This window comes from Poecilia formosa, unplaced genomic scaffold, assembly GCF_000485575.1.
Source record: "Poecilia formosa unplaced genomic scaffold, Poecilia_formosa-5.1.2 Scaffold146, whole genome shotgun sequence".
NCBI lineage: Eukaryota > Metazoa > Chordata > Actinopteri > Cyprinodontiformes > Poeciliidae > Poecilia > Poecilia formosa.
In genome coordinates, this window is record NW_006800085.1 from 1,507,523 (window position 1) to 1,521,909 (window position 14,387).

General features: G+C 42.6%; 1 protein-coding gene across 2 annotated transcripts; it reads left to right on the forward strand.

Moving 5' to 3' along the window:
- Nucleotides 1–9,162: 9,162 nt before the first annotated feature.
- nefma (neurofilament medium chain a) lies at nucleotides 9,163–13,848 on the forward strand. 2 transcript variants are annotated; one of them, XM_016677061.1, is made up of 4 exons: nucleotides 9,163–10,424; nucleotides 11,112–11,236; nucleotides 11,323–12,166; nucleotides 12,227–13,848. In XM_016677061.1, exons 1-4 carry the CDS (start codon nucleotides 9,366–9,368, stop codon nucleotides 12,971–12,973), a joined length of 2,775 nt encoding a protein of 924 aa, XP_016532547.1. In that variant the 5' UTR covers nucleotides 9,163–9,365; the 3' UTR covers nucleotides 12,974–13,848. The 2 variants fall into 2 exon arrangements, with proteins under 2 accessions (XP_016532547.1, XP_007563380.1); XM_007563318.2 differs by having other exon boundaries at nucleotides 9,165–10,424; nucleotides 11,323–13,848.
- Nucleotides 13,849–14,387: the final 539 nt, after the last annotated feature.

Genomic DNA, 14,387 nt, shown 5'->3' on the forward strand with positions numbered 1-14,387 from the left:
AGGACATGACAAAAACTAATGTAAGTGACTAGGACGAAGCATCTCAACAAAACGAAAAGCTTTTTTAGAAAAATCTGTGGCCTTGATTTGGAGTGTATGGCTATAATTACTGCTGTTGCATTTCAAACAAAAGTGTATCGCTTGCAAGCTTGTGAACCTCATGCTGGTTCTGAAATATGATGCTGGTGTGGAGGGTTAGGTGACCACAGAGACCCAAGATGTTGGACACAAGTCATACATTTTAAAAGGTTTTTCCACTAAATACTGAGGAAATAAAAAAGAAAGAACATTGGAAAAACAGTTCTCTAAAATACACTATTATTATTAGCTGCTTCGTGCAGTTAACAGAGTCAGACATCATCGTCATATAAAACCCTTTCTCTCTTATCCAAATTGCACCACACAATAACTGAAAGTCTGATAAACAAATGAGCAGTAATTACAAGGTCAGAATAAAAAATGACAGACCACACTTTCACTGCATCAGTGTTGTCTCTGCAGCAAAAGATACGGTTACATAACAAGGTTTAGACTTATAGTTAACATCCCAAAAGCACACACAACACAATGTTCTCCCTATTTTATTCCTCCTTTCCTGAATCACCCCCTCCTCGCCCTCATATCCCCTCTCTATCAGCTGGATCATGACTCTGCAGCTCAGCCTCTGCAGCATGACTCCACTTTCCTCTCTGCACCTCAATCAGCCTCTACGGCAAACCCCTGACAGGTCTGAGAAATACTGAAGGGAGCCAGACATACAGAAGGCACACACACACAGGCTCCATTGCTTTAACCCAAAAGGTTTTCTCGGTTTCATATTTGTGTCAGATTCTGGTTAAGACCATCATTTGGATAATGCAGACACTCCACCCTAAATCATCTACATTTAAGACAGGCAAACCCTCATAACCTTTTACAACGAGAAATATGTGAAAACCTTGTCATGTTCTTCATCACTGCTTCTTAAATATGAGGTTTGATGCCTTCTCTTTTTTTTACCAATACTTGACAGCAAACCCTTTTCAGGCAGTGTCCTTGTTCTCCACAAGTCACTGGGGAGCAATGTCAGCCAAACCGTACAGAGATCTCAGCATATCGCAGCTTATCTCTTTCATAACTGGCAATTGCTGCTGAAGATCTTTTAAAACTCGAGTCAAAGATGTGAGTCGGACTTTCAGGTTTTTAACTTCGCTCCTGCTCGTTTTAGCCTTCACAAAATCTCTCAAGTGAATGTACACCATCCTTCTCTGGCCTTTGTGAATGTATTTTCTCTGACAGGCATTAAATTTGTTGGAACAGATGCAGAATAACTGATCAGTTGCACCCAGAATGATTCAGCATAACACCACACTGTTTGAGAAAAGACTAGCCGTTGGTTTAACAAGTACAAGTGATTTCAAAATGCTGATCTGAAGTAAAATGATGTGTTGCTCAGTTTGATGCAGTAAACATGACCATTGGCTCAATAAAAGGTCAACAGTTTGATCTAAAGATTCCCAGTGGACCAGAGATGCTCCTGATATTTGGTGAGTCAAAATTAAATACAATTAGAGTGCAACTATCTAATCTTGTTCTTGTAGCAAAATCTTTTCGATGTGGTGAGAATATGCTTATGACAGTTTATACTGATTTCTGTGTGACTGTGGATTTGATCCGAATGATTTTCATTGTTATTGTGAGCTCAAATCGGAGAAAATAGTCAATGAGTCGGGCTTGGCTATGAGGCAGGCGTGCCCAGTCTTTGCTGCAGTTACACGTGCGAGTGTCATTAAAAGTCTTTATTTTTCTCTTCAGGTTTCTCTCGGCAACGGAAAATACGCACTGAAGTAATTTTCCGAGGAAGCGCATGGAGACAATTCGCGGAGGGGTATAACATTAAAATGTCCAGTAAATGATTTAGGAGGTCACAGAGACATAAATAAGAGACTGCAAAACTGCTTGTGTCTGGGCAAAGACAGTGGGGGAAAGGATTGCAGGGGTAGCAGGAGAAGAAAGTGATGCATGACTTTGCAAAAATGATAAGTACCTGACTTCTGGGGACTGTGGGTGACCGGTACGTAAATGGATGACATTAAACACCAGAAAGTATCTTCCAGTTAACATCTTTGAGGAAATCTGTAACACTAGAAGCGATAACAGGGAAGAAGGCTGGATTAACAGAAAGGTTTCTTGATGCGTAGGGTTGCCATCTTCAGAGCACTGTATCTTTCAGTTCGTTTTTATAGTAGTTGTGCCCCTTTGGATGACCCACCAGGTACCTGACTCGATTAAACTATAAAGAGAACTTTGTGCCTGAGTCAGGCGGATTTTCTTTAAGGAAAATGCAATAACTATGGCGTCTCAGGTGATCACCCTCAGTGGGGATGATGCAGTTTAATGTGCTTTGCTTGTGGTAAGAAGATGTCGGTTACCCCTGAGAGAAAGCTGCTAAAATTGGCTTGGCAATTAGTTGAGAGGGAAAATCTTGGTCAAACCGTGTGATGTAGACAGAAAAGCAAAACAAAACAAAAACCCACTGATCTTCTGTGGACCATGTCTCTGTCTCAGCCCTGAACAACCACATCCAACACACAGACATTATAAGTCTGCGGGTGTGCTGCCTGCGTCTATTTACAAACTAACATGCGTAAACAAATTTCTTCAGGTGACATTGGTGCCAGGACATATCGACAACTTACACCATCACACAATACCTGCTGACACCCGTTTCAGAGGCAGGGTCTCATATGCACGTAGCCAGAAATGTAATACAGTCATGGGAAGAAATAGATTAATATACAAACATTCTGCAAAGAAATGCACCCCATGTGGATTTCCTTCTGTTTTTGCTCCACTGTCAAAATTAAATGTTTTGTAAAAACACTAAAATCAGTGTTTGCATGATTCTTTATGTGAAGTAAGTCCACTTCACTTGCACTCCCATGTTTTATGTCTGCAAGATGCCAGACACTCAAAAAATAAAAATAAAAAAAGACAACTTTGCCAAATCCCGCAAGCGGCCACCTGATGTCAAGTTACAATTCAAGGTCCTGCTGAACATGTTACTGTTGTGTGACCATTAAGTGCGCAATACATTTAACACATAGCAGAAAGCTTTCAGAGTAACTGATGGTAGCTTTGCTACGAGTCAGACCATCCATCTACATAATGCACACTGTGATTACCAGGCTAGTCTCCAAAGTCATTTATTTGTGGCCACAAATGCTGCATAAGGTGCAAACAGCAGAATAAATGGCAGATTAAATAACAGTATTATTTGTCGTTTCTCATCGCCGAGACACAAGGAAACAAATTTGTGACATATGTTTTTGGATCTCAGATGAGGTTTTCATTTGCTCAGTAAACTGACAGATGGAGACTCTGCTCTAAAATTTGACACACAGTTGATTGTGGAGGATCATTAGAATGTGAGGGATTTACGTTCATGCTGATAACATTTACTTCGTTAAATTAAAACCAGATCTACAACTGTTTTTTTTTTAAAGGTTTTGTTCTTGTGATCTTATTTATTTGACAGATGTCAGACATAAAAGTGGGGTATGAGAGAACGGAACGGACATGCAGCAAAGGTCGGGAGTCGACCCATTATTTAGGTTGCACGCTTTACTCCCTGCACCACTGCAGCACCTCGAGCTCTACATCAGTCTAAAGTAGCCCTACACATTGGCAGCTCATGATATGGTATTTAGCTGTAGGACAGGACAACTGGTGGGAATGCTACAAGGAAAAAAAAAAAGTTTTCTCTGATCCACATGATTAATTTAGTGATAGAAGATGTTAAATTTAGTATCACCTTTCAGTGAGCAGTATATTTTTAGCACTCGTTTTATGTGTATGTGTGTGTGTATTGCGTTCCTGTTTTGCCCAGCCATGTGTTCTTCCATAACTTTCCTCATCCCTCATGTCCTTCTGTTTAGAATCCACCTCTAATTTTAAGAGCATTAAAACAGAAAATGGGTTTAATTGCATTCACATCTCTGTTGGATCTGCTCTCTGATGTTCTGAATAAGAAGATGGTTTAAATATTTTCGCACCACTCCAGATTTGCTTGGCCTAGTAACACAATTTAAAAAACCGGTGTGCAGTTTGTAATCTCCCCTTTGAACACAAGTTGAGAATGAGACTCCAGGAGGTGGAGTGTTGATGCTACGTTGTCCCAAATCAAACGCAAACACCAAACGGTGGATTATACTAATCTGGTGACAAATACATGCGCATTAGCATGTCTTGTGCTTGTCCCAAGGAGTGACGTTTTATGTTTTTCCAGTCAATGGACTGTGTTATGTGACGGACTAACCATACCATAACATTATCCTATGAACCTAGAACTAAAGGAGCCCCTGGAGTGGTGCGGTGCGGCTCAGATGCGTGGGCTGCTTTGACAATCCGTGCCACACTGCGTGGTGGAAGTGAGGCACCTGAGACTCCCCTACAGACGCTCTTTTTCCTGTCTGGTGAAGAAAACAACTAAACAGGTAGAGCTGGGGGATTTACAGTGATGGCCGACAAGTGAATGTAAATGAGCAGGTGATTTGTGTGGTGGTATCCATTTCCTACGTATTTGCATTATTGATTTTAGAATATTAACCCAGCTGATTAACAACAGCCAGTCCTAACAATAAATTATCTGCGTATTGGTTGTTAAATCCCATTTGGCTGAGCCCTTTTGTATGTGTGTGTGCATGTGTTTGCAATCGATATGTGTCTGAGGTAACACGGCTTGGAGTTTGGCCAGCCATCTTCAGCAAACACAGGAATAAAGAATCGGATTTCTCTTGCTACCGAGACGTCCACAGTGGATCACTTATAAGAAATAGACCTATCTACATTTGCTCACTCTCTGAGGTGGGGGAGGCAGAGAGGACCTACTGATGCATTGCAGATAAACTGCAGATCCCAGTGCAACCCCTCCCTTCCTTTCCTTCTTTTACTCCCCCCTTCCACCGCCGATGTACTCGGTGACATCACTGCCTTCAGCCCACCCACTATCATCACCCCACACGGATATCTACAACCTGCCACAGGCTGCCACACCTCACCACCTGATCCTGTTGCCCTCACAAGTCCAACCAATCCATCTCAGAAAACCGAGAAAACCTTAGTCCTTTAAACGACCGTGAAGAAATAGAGTTTTTCACTGCACAAGTTGCAGAACACTGTTTTACAAATCAGTTCGCTGAATAAAAGTTTCATTTTCTTTTAACTTTTGGTATTTAAAATAAAAATATTTGTAGGCAGTTTTTTGGACGACTTTTTATGTTTCAACGAATTATTCAAAGCATTGAATAGTGTGTAACAGTAAAATTATAAAGAAGAATCAGTCTGAAGGATGTTGCAAAGTTTATAGGCAAAATTAATGTTGCATTCATCCAAATGCAGCGTATAGACAGTATGTCGTACTTTGTAACTTTCTACAGTTCAATTTTCAAATTTATGTACCTCATTTTTATTGACGATGGGAAAAGGTCACAGATGTGGCAGCTGCAATTTTTCAGCTTGCATGCAGCTCAGATGCAGTAGCTGCATGCTGAGCCAGCCTTCTGTAGGCAAGAAGTTCTGGATCCCTTGGCATCTGCTTAATGATATTAACGTGCAAATTCAGTGTGAATATGTTGAACCACATCGTTGGGGCTTAGCCTAATCAGCAAGCAAAGGAGCTAGTTTTCAAATAACTCAATTTGAAAAGTGAACAGTATTGGCATCTATTGGCTTCTCTTCTAATGTCAGCTGAAATGTTCAGCCTTTGTGGTCCTAATGCGTAAAGTGTTAGAGTTTACATATTTGTTCACACAGCCATGAACATCTGTAAAGTTATTTTATACTGTAGGAAAAACTCCACGTGCTTAATAAAGCCATAATTACACATTATTAATCACTAGGCATATTTTATCAAATTTATTAGGATAATTTCAGTTTGATGTTAGAGGTTGAAATTATGACTATCGTGTACAAAAGGAGAAAAGCTAAAACAATACACAGGGCAAGAAATACATAAAAAATTATTGTAAAATATCCCAAAAAAAGAGAAGAAAAAGTAAAAGTAAATTATTAATTTTAAAGCAGTACATACACAAACTCCTGGCAAGATCCAAGAATATGAAAACAGACGTTTTTGATGCAGGACTGTTTAGAAAGGCAACAATTGTGTAAATTAGTCAAATAAGTACATTTCTGGACCCACTAATGGAAAAACTGGTTCTTAATTATGGTTATGGTTCTTAAAGTTATGCATATAACCTGAAGGATTTGAAGGATTGGATGAGTTAACCTTACGATTATAAATTATTTCTTTGTCTGCCTCGTGCTATTACTCTTCACTCTCAGCCTTATAGGTGCAATAATGCCTGAAGACACACAGCAGTTACAGTCTGGACACAATAACCTACTCTGTGGTGAAGGACACCTGCATAATGACTGCAGGCAAAATAAGACTGTGGTTTAACACAGTCGGCGCCACACACAGTTATGTGTGGTGAGAAATATAAAGGCAGTTTGATGCAGCTTTTGTACTAATATCATTACTGACTTGCCTATTTAATCATCTCTAAACACATTTGCACGTATAAAGAGACGTTAGCCCTCACGAGGTCAAAAGGAAGCACTGAGCTGCTTCAATCCTGTTTTATTTATGACTTTATCAAATGTGTCCTTCCTTCCGCTCCACTGAGTCGCATCATCCCGTTTCTGCTCCTGAAAATGTTTAAGACAAAGCGGGAAACCAGCAGCCAACAGTGGAAACATCACAAATAGCTTTTCAGAGCCTTTTATCAAGCTGTGTAGCTCTATATCAAAACTTTAAATTAACTAAACCAAATAAAAATTAGCTTAATGTAGAAAAGAATATGGGAAGAGCTTATTTTTTAACACTGAGAATTTACATGATATATTGTATAACCATTTTATTTTTTTAGCTTGATATTGTTTAATTTATTGTCTAAAACCTAATATCTGGACCTGATATGCTGTTCAGAACAGTACACGAAGTGGAGATGAGGTCGTGTTGACTTTGAAGCCTACAAATGTGAATGCATATATTTCCCATCCCAGCAATACTTGGCCTTGACCCCAGTCAGAGGATCGATAGCCTCTCTACGCCCCTGGATGTGCATCCGCAGGTTACAGGCTGGGACAGACTGACACCGACTAGGATGGGCTTGTCTTAGCTGTTCGAGCTGGTTTCTGCTGCATTGCCTTTTTAAAAACACTCCAACACTCCTGCAATGCGCTGAAGCCTAGAACTGTTGTGTACCCACACACCCTCAGTGCATCATGTTCATCACGCCACCACTGCCCTTAATAGATCCTACATGGAAAGCAGAACTAGACCTGAAATCCTACAGCTGGCAGCATGACGTCGAAGAAAAGAGAAAGCAAGTCATGGGACAAAGGCAAAGGACACTGCAACATCAGCAACAGAGTAGCTTGTTGGTGAAGTGTGGTAATTTACTACTGGTATCACAGTTTTAAAAAGACACACGCACACGCGCACACACACACACACAGCGAGGAAGTCACTGTGTCCATCTCTCTCTCTCTCTCTCTCTCACTCTCTCTCTCTCTCTCTTTGTATTTTAGCTCACTCTCTCTCATTGTCTGCCTTCCTGTCTCTGGAGCAATCTAAATTTGGCTAACCTTGATGCATTAGTTGTGCTTCTTGAAAGCTTCCAGGGGAATTCCAATGAGAGAACAGCAGGGGAATGCAGGTCGTCTTTGCTCTATTTGGAAAAAAAAAAAAAAAAAAAAACAAAACTAACTCAAATCTCAAAATCTGTATAATTCTTGGGAAACATTTATTCATCAATGTCTCATTAAGTAATTTTCTCATCTTGCTGATTTAGAAATAATTACACAACAAACATGTAGAAATAACATGTTTTTAAACACTTTACCTCTAACAACTACTAATGGTTTCACATTGATCCAAGTGACCGAATAATGAACAAAGGCATCAAGACTGATGGTGATCAATAATCGGCTAATGAGGCCAAGCCTTCAGAGAAAACTCTCAGACAACACAGCTTAAAAGGAAAGGGGGGGTAACATCGATTCCACCCATAGTGCAAAGGTTGGATATGATGTTTCAACGTAGACAAAGTGAGTGTGTGAGTGTGTGTGATATTTCACTGTTCCTCTAGTAGAGAAACATTTTTTGTGACCTTTAATGGAGGTTTTAAAATTGAAGAGCTGGTGAGCTCTGTTATTAAATCAGGCTTACCACCTTAGGTTAGCAGATAAACAAAAGGCTACATAAAACATGGCACCCATCACATGGATCTAGAGAATAAAATTTATACTTAAATACCATCATGGCTACGGTAATTCAAAATGCTTTGGCATAGATCAGAAATTATTGATCTGCAACTAGTGCAGAATGCAGTAGCCTGTCTTCTTACTTCTAGTGCAATTTGAATTTGTCGAATTGTTCATAACTTTGGTCTCTACACACTCAGAGGACATCATCTCCAAAGTAAAACGTAACATAAGCAAGATTATGCTGTGGGAAGGCTTTTTCTCACCTGATACAGGGAAGTCTGCAAATGGCAAGAGAAATGGAGCTAAAATTTGGTCATAATCCAGAATAAGTGGTGAAATGTGAACAACGCTGTCTGCAGATATACCTTATCCATTTTGACTAAATGTGAACTATTTATGCCCAAACCAGTTGCAACTGTAATTATCGTGAAAGTCGGTCCTAAAAGTTAGTAATTCAAGAGGGCTGAATACGGCTGCACACCACATAAAAACTGTATGTTCGCCTAACCTTGATTTGAGTCACTGAACTAACAAGATAAGTGAAGCAGAGTTGCTTGCAGACCTTGGCTCAGCAGTAGTCAGCAGAATCGCAAAGCTGTGATGGAGTGCTCTTTTGTTGTCGATATTCTGTGATACGGAAATGCTGCCGTTTCCCTCAGCGGGGAATCGACTGACAGTTGACTGTCGCTGTCTGTGGTGCTGAAATGATCGGAACAAGTCAGCGGTTACAATTTGGAAAGAACGTAAGTGGACACATCGCCTCACTGTCTCCGAGTTTATTCTAAATCCCACACCCACGTAGCTCATCTGAGCCACGTGGTTCAGGCTGAGCAAGATCCCAGGACCATCAACTGACGCTCCTCTCTATCCCCTCCCTTCCTTCATAGGACGAAACAAAACTGCTTGGACATAACGTGTTAGAGGCAGAAGCTCCGGTATATAAGGAGAAGACGGAGCCTCTCTCAGTCGCTGTGAAAGCCATACACCCCTCACCTACTCACATACACACACACACACACACACACATACACACATTGACACCCACACGCCTCTGCACCGCCAGCACTGTCTCCCTTCATTCCCGTGTGCATCTTCTACCTTAGTCTGACCGGATGAGTTACCCGGTGGACACGATAGGAAGTCCCTTCAGGAGAGTTATGGATACAAGAACAACCAGTTACGGCTACGGCCGCCCCAGCGGCACCCCCTCAAGCGGTTTTCGCTCCCAGTCATGGTCCCGGACAAGCCCGGGCTCCACCATGACCGCATCCTACAAGAGGACCGTGAACGCACCAGCTCCCCGGGCATACAGCTCAACTGTGCTGAGTTCCGCCGACAGCGTTGATTACAGTCAAACCTCGATCCTTAACGGTGACTACAAACGATCTAACGAGAAAGAACAACTTCAGGGGCTCAACGACCGGTTTGTCGTGTACATCGACAAGGTGCACTACCTGGAGCAGCAGAACAAGCAGATCGAGGCTGAGATCCAGGCGCTGCGGCAGAAGCAGGTGTCCCGCAATCAGCTGGACGACCTCTACGACCAGGAGCTGAAAGAGCTGCGCACCGTTCTGGAGCAGATCCACCGCGACAAGGCGCAGGTCCAACTCGACACCGAGCACATCGAGGAGGACATCCAGCGGCTCAGGGACCGCTTCGAGGAGGAGGCTCGAATCCGCGAGGAGACGGAGGCCATCATTCGCGTCCTGAAGAAAGACACAGGTGATTCGGAGTTGGTGAAGTCCGAGTTGGACAAGAAAGTTCAGTCACTGCAAGACGAGATCGCCTTCATCCGCAACAACCACGAGGAGGAGGTGAGCGACCTCATCGCCCAGATCCAGGCGTCCCAGGTGACCGTGGAGAGGAAGGACCTCCAGAAGACCGACATCACAGAGGCTCTGCGGGAAATACGCACCGAATTGGAAGGGCACTCCAACCAGAACCTGCAGCAGGTGGAGAGTTGGTTCATGTGCCGCTATGCCAAGCTCACCGAGGCTGCGGAGCAGAACAAGGACGCGATAAAGTCCGCCCGGGACGAGATTGCCGACTACAGGCGCCAACTCCAGGCGAAGACGGTGGAGCTGGAGTCCGTCCGCGGGATGAAGGACTCCCTGGAGCGGCAGCTGAATGATATTGAAGACCGGCACAACAGCGATCTGGCCAGCCTACAGGTAGGGAGACACTCCGAACAGAGTTATTTATAGAGAATAACATGGAAAGAAATGTATATATGCATATTTTGAAATTCGAAGAACTGTCTTAATGTTGTGAGTGTGCGATAAAATATGATGTTTTGGAATAACTTAATATTCACTGTTTTGTCATGATGACGCATTTGTTATTTGACACATTTAAACAAAAATCATTTCCCCAAACAGCAATATCAAAATTGTAACACATCAGCACATCAGACATGTTCAATTGTTTTTTTCCCCCCGCTGCATCACGACTGCGGGACTTTCCTATTTCTTTATGAGCTTGGGAGATTTCCAGATGGTTAAAGGCAGACTGCAGTGCACGCTCTTTTTCCCTCCCTTCTCCCTTGCTGAGTCAGAGGCATGGATCGATGCCTTCATTGGTTCTGTCCTTGCATCGCACCGCTCAGAGTTTGGGGGAGGGTGGGGGCGGCGGAGGCTACCCTTGAAACAGAGGCTCAGCATCTCTAGAATGCTGAATTGCGTCAGAATATATTAGACCAACACCCTCAGTCCAGGCAAAAGTCGAAGGAGTTTTACTGCAGTGGAAGCTCAGACAGAAAATTTAGAAAGTCCCAAAGACACAACAGGTTGTGCATAAGAGAATAGCGCTGTCATTTTAAACCGGTTGCTTTTTCTCTGTTGTTGTTTTCTTTTTCTTAGGAGACAATCCACCAACTGGACAATGAACTGAAGAGCACCAAGTGGGAGATGGCTCGTCATCTCCGTGAGTACCAGGACCTGCTGAATGTCAAGATGGCCCTGGATATTGAAATTGCTGCATACAGGTATAGTATTGAAACATTGCTCCTAATTCTCTCATGGCACAAACCAGAATTTAAATGACCAATAAATGGACTCTGCTTCTAACCAGGAAACTCCTTGAGGGAGAGGAGACCCACTTCAGCAGTTTCCCATATCGCCAGGCCGTCACTCCTAGTAAAATCTCCAAACCTAAATCTGAGGCCTCAAAGCTGAAAGTGCAACACAAGTTTGTGGAGGAGATCATCGAGGAGACACGGGTGGAGGACGATAAGGTGGACATTGATGAGGCTCTGGCAGAGATAGCACAGGAGCTCTCCGCTGCACCAGGAGAAGAAGGCGAGGAGGAAGAGGGGGGAGAGGAAGAGCAGGATGCTGAGGAAGAAGCAGCAGAAGAAGAGGAAATTGTAGCTGCCACCGAAGCCAAAGTTAGTGCTAGCGCTCCTTCTAAGGATGAGGATGAGGAGGAAAAAGGTGACGATGAGGGAGAAGAAGGTGAGGGTGAAGGTGATGAAGGAGAAAAGGAGGAGGAAGAAAGGGAGGGAGAGGATGAAGAAGAAAAGGGGGGTGAGGCAGAGGAAGGTGATGAAGAGGGTGGAGAAGGAGGAGAGGAGGAAGAAGTTGAGGAAACAGTGTTGTGCTCCAAAGCTCCAGAGTCCAAAGCCTCTCCTGACAAAGAGAAGGATGGAGAAAAAGAAGGCAGCGCAGGAGAAGAGGAGGAGGCCGTAGCCGAAGAGGAGGGTGCTGAAAAAGAAGAGGAGAGTGCAGATGACAAAGCATCAAAGAGTGTAGACGAGAAGGAAGAAAAAGATGAAGCAGAGAAGGACAAAGAGGAAGATGAAAAGGAGGTAAAAGACGAGAAAGCAGATAAAACCGAAAAAGCTGTTCCAAAGTCAGAAGCTTCAAAAACTGAGGCCAGCAAGGAAGAAGCCCCAAAACCAGAGGGATCAAAGTCCCCTAAGTCTGAATCTCCAGTGGCAGGTTCTCCAAAGTCTGAATCCCCAAAACCTGGTTCTCCCAAGTCTGAATCTCCAAAACCTGGTTCTCCCAAGTCTGAATCACCTAAACCAGGTTCCCCCAAGTCTGAATCTCCAAAACCTGGTTCCCCCAAGTCTGAATCACCTAAACCAGGTTCCCCCAAGTCTGAATCACCTAAACCAGGTTCCCCCAAGTCTGAATCACCTAAACCAGGTTCTCCCAAGTCTGAATCACCCAAACCAGTTTCTCCTAAAACTGAATCTCCAAAACCAGAGTCTCCTAAAGCTGAGTCCCCCAAGTCTGCTTCTCCAAAGCCTGAATCACCCAAAGAAAGCTCACCCAAGGCAGAATCCCTAAAGCCTAGCTCCCCCAAATCTGAGTCCCCCAAGTCTGACACCACCAAAGCTGAGGCTCCCAAAGATGACAAATCAGAAAAGAAGAGTGATTCAACAGAAGATAAAAAGGTAGAAAAGAAAGATGTTGCCATGAATGGAGAGGTGGAGAAGAGCAGCCCAGAGGAAAAAGAGAAGAAAGATGCAGACGTGATTGCTAACGGTGTAGATGAGAGCCCTGTTAAGGAAGACGGCAGCCAGAAAGTGGTGATCACTAAGACCGTGGAGACAATCACCACTGGAGAAGATGGATCCAAGCATGTCACAAAATCCATCACAGTGACAGAAACGGTGAAAGAGGTGGAGGAGGTGCTACAGGAGAAGCTGGTTTCCACCAAGAAGACAGAGAAGCAGTCTACCCAGTCGGTCAAGGAAGTGGCAGAAGCCGAATGAGCAGACTCCGGACAGCTTAGCTAAAGTAGAAGGAGAGGAGGGGGCAATCGTGAGAGGGGCATAAGTTAGAGGAGAGAACATAAGCAATTCACAAAGAACTAACGTAACAATGAAATCCATACAGCTAGAGCGATGTAACGAAGCCACACTAAAAGCAAATTATAGAGAGAAGCCAAAATAAAACATGACAAAACTTCAAACCTGCATGTTGAGTGAAAGCTTTAAAAGCGAGCTTCGCCGCTGACGCAGCGAAGAGCAAGCGACTGAGACATTTTATCCTCTTTTAGGTTCTTTCTGCTTTTATAAGGTGATCCCAGGAGTAGGAAGAAGGGACGGGGTATCTGCATGCTAGCTCAGAAGAGTGGAGCACTTTCCTCTCTTGTCTGTTTGTTTGGTAGAAATGCACTTTAAAGAGATAACTTAACATGAGACTGTTGAGGAGATTTTTGAGTTAAAGTAGTCGGGGTGGGTGTGGGCAGGCGGAGGGTCCTCGGCGCAGACATGCACTCTACTGAAGAAGCCTTACTTGACTTGTGAAGATGCCATCTGAGCCAGAAACAGTGACAAACAATAAACACGAAACATGAGTCGGAGAAACACATAACCACACCAGTATACATCCAGTAACTGAAGCAATGACAGCTTAACAAATCTGAGAAAACTCCTAGCCTTAAACATGCTTTTTATCACTGTCTGTTATGTTTACCTGAGAGCAACTTAGACAAATGTAATTGTGCATCCTTGTATGCATAGAATGAACTTGAATTTAATTACAGAACTAAATGAGGTGCTACTGTTTGCAATCCCATAACTTTACTCATCTTGAACTATTTCCCAGCAGCCTTTGCTCAATAAATATCATAACAAAACCAAAAGAACATCGTCTCTTGTCCTTTTTGTTCTGATACTGGGTTATTTTTTAAATGGTTTCTATTTCATTTAATAAATATTTTTACTCTTTTACTCTTTATTTTAATATAAATAATGACTTTAAATGAAGTTTTATTGGTTATTTTTAGATATATGAAGGACTATTTTTTTCTGTAAGTATTAAAATAAGCCGAATAAGACATGATTGATTTGATCACAGAGAAAGTAAATGTCCAGACGTTAGTCAGCAAAAAGTGTGTAAGACTCTGCGTTTAAAAAAAAACAACAACCAAAAAACCACAAAGGCAACTTTGTTTTGCCTGTCTGATTAAGAGGGCGGCAGTCTATCCATGGTTATATGAATGCATAAGTTAGTAGACATCATTGATACAGACTTTTTAAAAAAAAAAAAAATCAATAGATGGCTGCTAGTCCATAACAGACTGTAAAGGTTTATAACATACAGTTGAATTGTTTCTTTGCTTTTTGTCATGCATATAAGTTTCAGAGTATCAAACAAATTATCAGGGAAATTTAAGCTAAG

Coding starts and splice junctions, on each gene's coding strand:
- nefma (XM_007563318.2), top strand. CDS start 9,366: ATGAGTTACCCGGTGGACACGATAGGAAGTCCCTTCAGGAGAGTTATG. Junction 10,425..11,111: donor GCGATCTGGCCAGCCTACAG/GTAGGGAGACAC, acceptor TCTTTTTCTTAG/GAGACAATCCACCAACTGGA. Junction 11,237..11,322: donor ATTGAAATTGCTGCATACAG/GTATAGTATTGA, acceptor GCTTCTAACCAG/GAAACTCCTTGAGGGAGAGG.